This window comes from Silurus aristotelis (genome assembly GCF_946808225.1).
Source record: "Silurus aristotelis genome assembly, chromosome: 25".
NCBI classification, from domain to species: Eukaryota; Metazoa; Chordata; class Actinopteri; order Siluriformes; family Siluridae; genus Silurus; species Silurus aristotelis.
The window spans coordinates 17,153,697-17,163,428 of NC_139598.1; the positions used below are offsets into that span (position 1 = coordinate 17,153,697).

The 9,732-nt window shown below is 39.7% G+C and overlaps 1 protein-coding gene across 3 annotated transcripts in view; it reads left to right on the plus strand.

Annotated features, from left to right (window-relative positions):
* csmd3a (CUB and Sushi multiple domains 3a) overlaps positions 1 to 9,732 on the plus strand; it is a 245,184-nt gene that overhangs the window by 80,519 nt on the left and 154,933 nt on the right. For all 3 annotated transcript variants that reach the window (XM_083529477.1, XM_083529478.1, XM_083529479.1), the window contains 7 exons: positions 202 to 289; positions 432 to 556; positions 1,971 to 2,092; positions 5,604 to 5,707; positions 7,261 to 7,373; positions 7,461 to 7,643; positions 8,205 to 8,516. In XM_083529477.1, the coding sequence (XP_083385603.1) occupies positions 202 to 289; positions 432 to 556; positions 1,971 to 2,092; positions 5,604 to 5,707; positions 7,261 to 7,373; positions 7,461 to 7,643; positions 8,205 to 8,516 (1,047 nt within the window). The remainder of the gene's footprint in view (positions 1 to 201; positions 290 to 431; positions 557 to 1,970; positions 2,093 to 5,603; positions 5,708 to 7,260; positions 7,374 to 7,460; positions 7,644 to 8,204; positions 8,517 to 9,732) is intronic.

Here is a 9,732-nt window from a genome sequence, read left to right on the forward strand (position 1 = left end):
CTTGCTCAGGAGCCCGGCAGTGACACCTGAGTGATACTTGGATTTAAACTCAAAGCTTGTTGATCCATACTCAGGGTCGTGCATAATGCCATGCTGTGTTTTTGCCTCGAGAAACCTCAAGAAAAAACGTGAAGCAGTAGTAGACTGTAATAGTTTGCGGCAATGCCTGTGTTACAGCTTCCTTCCTTTTTCTCTCTGCAGTGAATGAAGGTGGTGTGAAGCAAGTGTCCAACGATTGCTCAGACCCAGGGGAGCCGGAAAACGGCCGGCGCATGGGCCATGATTTCAGGTAGACCTTGTTTGCATTAGTGTTCCTCACATAAGGACTGAAGTGATTCAAATAATCTCAGGTTATACTCGTTCGTTCTCTGACTTTTTTTTCTGACTGTTTTGAAAAATGTTGTTCAAATGGAAATCTTTTGCTCTGGAAGCATTGGCGCCATGGTCGGGTTCACGTGTGACAGCGATCACGTGCTGCAGGGCTCCAAGAGCATCACCTGCCAGAGGGTTGCGGAAGTCCTCGCCGCATGGAGCGACCATCCGCCCGTGTGTAAAGGTGAGAGACGGAGTGCACGAGACGGATACTAAAGAGTTGCGTTCATATATTATAATCTCTGTATTCATGCTGCATTCATAATAAACATGGTCATGATGTGTTATATAGCTATATAATTCCTTATTGTCGTGAATGTACCTGGATATGTCCAGGTATTCAGTGAAAACATCATTAGCATGTCAGTGTATTCATTTCAATACACAAGACGCTATGCAGCATTATAAATGTATTATTCAATACACTTTCTGCTCGTTGTGGCCAAACATATTGGGACACTACCGCAAAGCTGAAGGCACAAACTTCAACAGGATTTCTGTTCCACCATAAAAGCTTTCTGAAGATGTGGTTCATGAAGATTTGCTTAACATAGGTGGAAGATCTACTGCTATAGAGCTCTAAACTCAATCCTATCGAGCAGCTTTGGGATAAATTGAAACGCTGACTGCACTATATTTACATTGACATTAATGGCATTTGGCATAACACCTTTATCCAGAGCGACTTCCATTTGTCTGTCATACAACTGAGCAGCTATGGGGTTAAGGGCCTTGCTCAGGGGCCCAGGAGTGGCAGCTTGGTGTGGCTGAGATTTGTTTGTTGTGGCTGGGATTTGTTTGTTGTGGCTAAGACTTGTTTGGGTGGCTGGGTTTTGTTTGGTGTGGCTGGGATTTGTTTGGTGTGGCTGGGTTTTGTTTGGTGTGGCTGGGATTCACAACCTCCAGGTTCAAGGTCCAATGCCCTAACCACTAAGCTACCACCTCCCTATACCCCAGGTCTCCTCACCACGCCTTTACCAGTACCTGACTTTATTAACACCCTTGTATCTGAATAAACACAAATCTCCACAATCAACACTCTAAAAATCTAGAGTAACATATTCCCAGAAGAATGGAGGTTAATATATTGGCAAACAGAGAGTAAATGGGCTCAGGTGTCCACAAACTTTTCTCTATATAATGCATGTATTGCAGGCTTATGCCAGGTGTTATAAAGTGTCATTCATGCTATATCACGTGACTCCATGTTACTTATCGTACTTATCAACACCTAATGGTTCCTCATCCATTCTGAAAAATGTCAATCAATCTTTCTCACGTTCACCACTCCGAGGAACATCCTGTTATACACCAAGGTGTGGACCGAATGCACAGATAATCTGTTTTCTTTAAACACATTTCTTACACATAATCTCATATCCTCACCAACTCAGGAGATATGTTTATCTAGTGCACTTAATAACACGCTCGGCTGCGACTCGAGTTGTCTTATCTCTTTTCTCTTTTTTATTTATTTATTTATTTATTTTTTGCCACATGTGATTCCCGTGATGGCTGTAACCCATTACAGGCTTGAATACATACATCCCCTACTCCCTCATCCTCATTTGTGATTTATATTTCTTTGATTCTTTCAGTCAAAACGTGCGGCTCGAACCTCTACGGCCCGTCTGGCACTTTTACGTCTCCCAATTTCCCGATCCAGTATGAGAGCAACTCGCAGTGTGTGTGGATAATTACAGCCAGTAACCCCAATAAGGTAACACACTTTATATATACACACACATACACACACTCCCAAAAGGACACTGACTTTGAGTTGATACGCGTACGATGTGTGAGCATTGTGGCTAATTACACGCAGGCTTTACCACTCAGCGGCTTTGATTGTTTCACAGTTATGAGCACTTATTTTTTTTTTATGACATGGGACATCAAGCAGTAAACAATCATAAACAGGAAGCTCCCAGCTGGTGATGCTGGTTCAAAGTTTTATATCATATTTTATATATGATTTTAAGTGCAGGCCGGCAGCATTTGTGCCACATACAAAAATCTGCTGTTGGAGCTAAAGTTTATGTGTGACACACACACACACACACACACACACACACACACACACACACACACACACACACACACACACACTTTTCCTTAGAAAAAAATTGGAAAATTCAGCCTGTTTTTTTGTTCATTTGAGGAATTGGCTACATTGTGCACGGTTCTTTCTGAATCCATGTGTTGATTAGCATTGAGCGTAAGTTAGCATCAAGGCTTTCACTTTGGGGAGAAGATAAAACAAAACAGAACATCCAACAAGAAGTGAATAAGTGCACTGCCATGTGACTTTGAGGTGTACTCCAAACTTTAGAGGTGTATATAATCAATAAGAGACTTAGTGAGGACCCAAAGCCTTTGATTCCTAAATGTAATTCGTTACTGTACTTAAGTCGCTTTTTCACGCATCTGTACTTTACTGAAGTATTTCCATTTGGGGGGATTTTTACTTTCACTTCACTACATTCCAAAGTGAAATATCTTCCTTTTTGCTCAACTACATTTTGTGCTAAATTTGTCATTTCTTTTTATTTACGAGGATAAAAACATAACTGTTCAAACACGCAGCGATCCACCAATCAGGGTCGAGCGCACGCTCTGTTTTAAACTTGTTTTGATTGGCGCTCGGTGTATCCACTGATCACCAACATACAGTTCAACAGAACTAGAGGAATAAATCCAAACTCGCACTCGCCTCAGCACCTGGCCTTATTCGTACGATTTTAGGCTCGTGATCATGTAATAGAAATCAATCCGTATTTGATTTATAAATATCATTCTATTAATAGATCAGTGTGCTGAGAGTCACATTCGAGTCTTTTGACAAAAAAGGAACATTAAAACCATAATAAATTATAGTACATTGGATATTTATGTACGTTTGAAGGCAAATAATTTTGTACTTTTACTGAATTGAAAGTTTAAAGAGACACTTTTACTGGAGTCATATTTTAATTTGTAATATTTCATATTAAAACCTTGTCCACCATTTTCAACTTCAAAAAGTAATTCTTTCATCCGCCTTTTCTTCAGTGACGCCTCTGTTAACCAAAACCTCACACTGACACCTGAGACTCAGAGAGCCCTTCTGAAGGAGAAATTCAACATTAATATCAACAATTCTATACAATAAATCGACCCCTTCTGGCCAATCAGCATCCAGAATGCTTTTTTTTTTTTTTTTTTTTTTTTTGCTAATCTAAATGATTCACATGATTTTTCTCAAATAATTGTTCACTTACACGCCTCACTAGTTCACTAAACCCCATTGAATGAATTGACACTTTTTTATTTCTCTGCTTCGAAGCCCTGAAGCGTTTTTGAAGCTCACTATGTACCTGTGTGCACATGGGCAGATATATTTGATATATTTCTCCGCGACTCATTGACCATTTTTGAATCGCTAACTTGTATACTCAATCGCTGCTAAATCTGCGTCCCCGGTGCTGCTCTACGATGCAAATGGGTCCTAAATGACACCGTCAGGCGATATTGCAGCATTTATCTTAAGTCACATGGAATTGCTGTAATTTAGTTTTATTGTTGTTCTCTGGGGCTCATAATACATAAAAAAGCTAGAGAGTGCATCATGACATCATTAGTGCCATGAAGTGATTGTAAGCACGGATATATTGGAGGTATGTACAGTTCTGAGAGCTGGATTAGCCTGGTCATGCATATTTTCCTTGAGAGGAATCGGATTCTAAAGGGAAGCCATCATCATCTGAGTGAAGCCAAATGGCCATTCATTACAGTTCTATCCAGAGTTTATCAAGAGTCTCTATCATGCAAAGAAGGCATGCGTGAACATAATCCAGAAATGCAGCCATCTTCTCTGTGTCAAAGCTCAATTAAAATGTACTAAGGCAAACTGGAAAACTTCGGAAAAAATCGGAATTTGTAAACCATTAGCACCCCGTCCCCCGGACTAAAGAGGAGAGGGACCATCTGGCTTGTTTGTTTTCAGTGCTCAGTTGATAAAAGCTGCACCTCTGCTGGTATGAGGGTCCATTAGTGCCCGTGGAATGGGCATACAGGTTTTAGAGCAAATGTTTCAATCTAAAAAACATATTTTTCATAAAAGACCTTACATATTTGATCAAGACAATGCTAAGTGCATTCTGCATCTATTACAATAGCATGACTTTGTAGTTGAAGAGTCTGGGTGCTGAACTGGACTGTCTGCTGTCTAGAAACTGCCTCCATTTGTAAACATTTAGTGCATTATTTAACCAAAAATACAACAAAGGACACCCAGAACTGCTGAGCAGTTAGATTCCTGTTTTAGAGACATGTGGGACAACATTCCACTCCCTAAACGTCAGCAATTGGTCTCCTAACTTCCCAGAATGCTATACAGACGTGATGCTACACAAGAGTACACATGGCTTTTTTTTTTTTTTTTTTTTTTTTTACTTTTTTGAGACGTGTTGTAGCCTAGCCTTATTTTTTCCCTAAAAGGATCTTTATTCTCAGTTTAAACATTTGATGTTTTTAATGTGCTGTTGTGAATAAAATATGGTTTAAAATGATTTGCAAATCATCGCTTTCTGCTTTTTTTTTTACATTTTAAACAGCGTTCCAACTTTTATGGAATTGGGGTTCTAAAGCATGATGATGAATCAAGCTGGTCCAGAGAGCAGTAGGGGAATGCTGTTCAGTGCTAAGGCAACTGTAGCAAAACATCACATAAATTCCGGTTCCTATAAGGTTTTTTTCTCTCATATTAAACTGATTTCTGATGCCACAAATCAAACTGAATTGAACTGAATGTTTGGTTTTAGTGTGTGCATGGGAAATTCATTCCAACGCTCCACTATGTACATTCTAATCCTCTGCTGGCTGAATATGAATAAATAGAAGCTAGTAATTTGTACATCACGTCTGCGTTAACATCAAGCGAGCGAAAGTAATCCATGAATTCTGAGATATGGGACGAATTTTTTAATTGAAACAGCAGTGCAAACTGAACACGGGTCACTGGGGTAAATGAAGGGTAATTTATCGCTAACATACTGTATGTTCCAGCGAAGTGCCGGCTCTTAGTAGAAGGCTTATTATTCGTGTAAATCATTTTTATTTGGCAATTATTGCTCGCCCGCTCAAAGAAACAACATACGCTCAGGTCTTGTGGAGTTAACGGAGTGAAAATGAGAGGCTATCGAAAGGTCGTAGGAGAACTCCATGAGATGTGTTGTTCTCCACCTTCCCAGGTGATCCAGATCAACTTCGAGGAGTTTGACTTGGAGCTCGGGTATGACACGCTGACGATAGGAGACGGAGGAGAGGTCGGAGACTCCCGAACCATCATCCAAGTGTGAGGACTGATTTTCAGCCATATCCTTTCCTTGGTGTACTGTTTACTGTAATTTGGTTGTACATGAACATCTGGAACATCTGGATTACAGGATATTAATGCAGGCAATTATTTTACGATCGTTTAAAAATATATATATTTAAAGAAATAAACACTTACCATTATTTACTTTATTAACCTTGTAGGTTAAAGAACCAGTTTTGTCTTGAATCGCTCTGCATTTTATTCACCGTCCCACAGCATTTAGCTAATGATTATATTTTTATATTAATGAAAGAATGAGCCATTTTACTTTTTATCGATTTATAGTTACCTAATGTTGTAAGACAAGTATGAAACCAGTTCCTGTTCCTCTTATTAAATTTTATAGCAGGTATAAACTGCTGTTTTACCAGCTTCTCTCTCTCTCTCTCTCTCTCTCTCTCTCTCTCTCTCTCTCTCTCTCTCTCTCTGTCTTTCCTTCCCTTTCTGACTCCCTCTCTACTTCATACCTCTCTTTTCCTTTCTTTCCCTTCAGGCCTACCTCTCTATCTCTCCCTTTTAATCTCTTCCTTCCTTTCTCTCTCCTTCTTTTTTTCCCTTGTTCTCTCATCCTCCATGCTCTCCCTCTCTTTTCTTCTCTCTCTTCCTCTCTTTACTCCTCCCCATTTCTCTCTTTCTACCCCTCACTTTCTCACTCGCAACTTCCTCTTTCCTTTTCTCTCTTCTACTCTGTCTCTCTTTTCCAGTCTTCCCTTCCCCAATTGCAATGCAATATTGCGAAAGCATGAATAGAAAGAATGCACAGAAAACACTTCTACTACTAAACAATGCAAAATATGAAAGAAAAAAGCAAGTACAGTATTTGAAAGGAAAAGATTTGAGCAGTGGACAAAATGCAAGATGCCCAACATATTAAAGTAGAGTAGAACTGTAAAGTGTTCACTGCACTGTGAAGATTTTTCCTTCTCCATTAAAATGTAAAGAAAATTTGTCTGATTGGGACGAAGCACTGAAATTGAAAAACAAAAAAACATTTCCTGACTGATGTTTATTTACTTTTCGGCTCTTTGAAACGTCGTGGCAATGACTAAAAATGCGTCATTGTTTTGTAAAGCCTCCTTTTTCACACGCGGTCCACACTGGGATGTGAAAAAGTCGTTTTTTATTTTATCCTAAATGTATCTTTGGAGAGCGTTTTTACATTGGTATGAGATGCAAGTATCCCACAATGCAGCTGTTTATCCCGGGCTTATGTATCTGAAGCGTTGTTTGGTGTGTTGCCAAGCCGGAATCATGTTTGTACCCAATTTTAATGCCCTGCAAGGACGAAAGTCCGTCTCCTGCCAAAACAAATGTAGATAAAGCACACATCAAATAATTGACTATGTATAACCATGTGCTTAATGCCAGTGATAAAACTCCCGCTGTCAATACCGATAGGATGGAACGAAGACGTATGATTTCCCCCTCCAGCGGAAGACTTGCTTTATGTCTCGTCTCGCATTCTGTTTGTATCGGGTTCCTTGTCATCCTCTTCATTAAAGAAACTTTTCAACTGTCGGTCTGTGCAGTCTGACTGGAAGCTTCGTGCCTGACCTGATTGTCAGCATGACCCATCAGATGTGGCTCCATCTGCAGTCAGACGAGAGCGTCGGCTCCATAGGCTTCAAAATCAACTACAAAGGTTCGTCCTTATCATCAACCTTATTTCTAAAGCGTTTGAAAACACCGTTTGTTCGTTGCCTCACACACGCTCGTGACTCATGAACAGAAATCGACAAGGAGAGCTGTGGAGATCCGGGCATCCCTCTGTACGGCTTCCGTGAGGGAGCGGGCTTCTCCAACGGCGACGTGCTACGCTTCGAATGTCAGTTCGGATTCGAGCTCATCGGCGAGAGAACCATTTCCTGTCAGAACAACAACCAGTGGTCGGCCAACATCCCAATCTGTATTTGTAAGTAAACCTATTACTTAATAGATATAACAGAGTAGCAAACACACCAATCAGGCAGTACATCCACATTATAACATTATAACACCGATTATCTCTTCATCATGGCACCTGTGGGTGGGATTTATTAGGCAGCAAGTGAACATTTTGTCCTTAAAGTTGACGTGTTATTCAACAGACGAGCTCCTGTAGCTCAAATTGCTGCAGAGGTGCATGCTGTTAATGATGAAGGATCAGGACTGTTTTGGCAGCAAAAGGAGGACCAACACAATATTAGGCAGGTGGTCATAATGCAAAACTGAGTCATAATGAATCCTAGCAAATTCATTGCAAATCTAGTGGAACATCTTCCCAGAAAAGTGAAGGGAATTATAAAAGTGAATGTGGAATGTGATACCATACTTATGTCCAGGTGTCCGCAAACTTTTGACAGTATAGTGTGTATATAGCAGTTTTAGTGGATTTGTGATGAACCAAATAAATTGCTGGCAGAATTTGGAATCTTGAACCCCCTTCTTTTAGTCTTTTTTTTTACTAATTTACTCCATCCCTTCTCCTCCTCAGTCCCATGCCTGTCCAACTTCACTGCCGCCTCAGGAACGGTCTTGTCCCCCGATTACCCAGAAGGCTACGGCAACAACTTGAACTGCGTGTGGCTGATCATCGCCGAGTCGGGAAGCCGCATTCAGTTGGCTTTCAACGATTTCGACCTGGAGCCGCCCTACGACTTCCTGACTGTGCGCGACGGTGAACTGCTCGGCCGCTTCACGGGTGCCGAGGTGCCGTCGCACCTAACCAGCAACTCCAACATCCTGCAGCTGGAATTCCAGGCCGACCACTCCATGTCCGGCCGAGGCTTCAACATCTCCTATAGCAGTGAGCAACGCTGTTCATTCACTTCTTCATTGTAGGACTGAGATGCAGCTTTTATAAATCAAGTATTCTGAGAAAGTCCAGTTTCATATAAAGTGCTTATTCAGCATTTTTTTTTACAGAGGATTAACTAAATATATATATATTTATATTTTTAATTTCTCCTGAGATACTCTCATGTGCTTACTGGGGCATGTGCCGTTTTTTCCTCTGGTGTAATCAAAGTAATCCTATATGTGTAATTTTATTTAACACGGCTGAGTATCCTTCCACATACAGCGTTAAATAGAGCTCTTTAATAGGAATGAGGGATAAAGGAAAATAGGACAGAGATGAATTGTCAGCAAAAAAAGTCAAACTTTCTGATGCATCATCATCAATAAATCATTTTGCAATATCTTTTTTATATATGTAGCCAAAAAAAAGCAGATGTTTTGAATGCTAATCCTATTCAGAGTTATTTGTATAAATCATAGAAGTGATATTTCACCCAAAAGCCAACAATTCAGTGCAACTACAAAGCTAAAGGACAGCAATGAATTAAGAAACTTAACTGGAAAGAGATTGGTTTAAAGTCTAAAATGGTTGTCAATATTGAAGCTAAGAACATTTCTTCTGTTCAGAATCACTTACAATACACAAGTTAAATGTATGTGCTTTTCATTATGCAAATTTAAAAAAAAAAAAAAAAAAAAAGGTTATGCCTTTAGGCTGCCGGATGAAGAGATGCCAGATGTAGCGATGAAGAAAAATCTGGCAACCTTGGAGGAATACTCTTTTATTGCTTTAACCTCTGCTGGCATCCCTTCATTCTTTTTTTTTTTCATTTTACTATTACATCCTCAGTCCTTGTGTGTAGGACTTTCCTTCTTCATTTCTTTCTTCATTTCTTTCGTTCGTTCGTTCGTTCGTTCGTTCGTTCGTTCGTTCGTTCTTTCTTTCTTTCTTTCTTTCTTTCTTTCTTTCTTTCTTTCTTTCTTTCTTTCTTTCTTTCTTTCTTTCTTTCTTTCTTTCTTTCTTTCTTTCTTTCTTTTTGTTTTTCTTTCTTTCTTTCTTTCTTTCTGTTTTTCTTTCTTTCTTTCTGTTTTTCTTGTGATCTTTCTTTCGATCTTTCTTTCTTTCTTTCTTTCTTTCTTTCTTTCTTTCTTTCGATCTTTCTTTCTTTCTTTCTTTCTTTCTTTCTTTCTTTCTTTCTTTCTTTCTTTCTTTCTTTCAAATC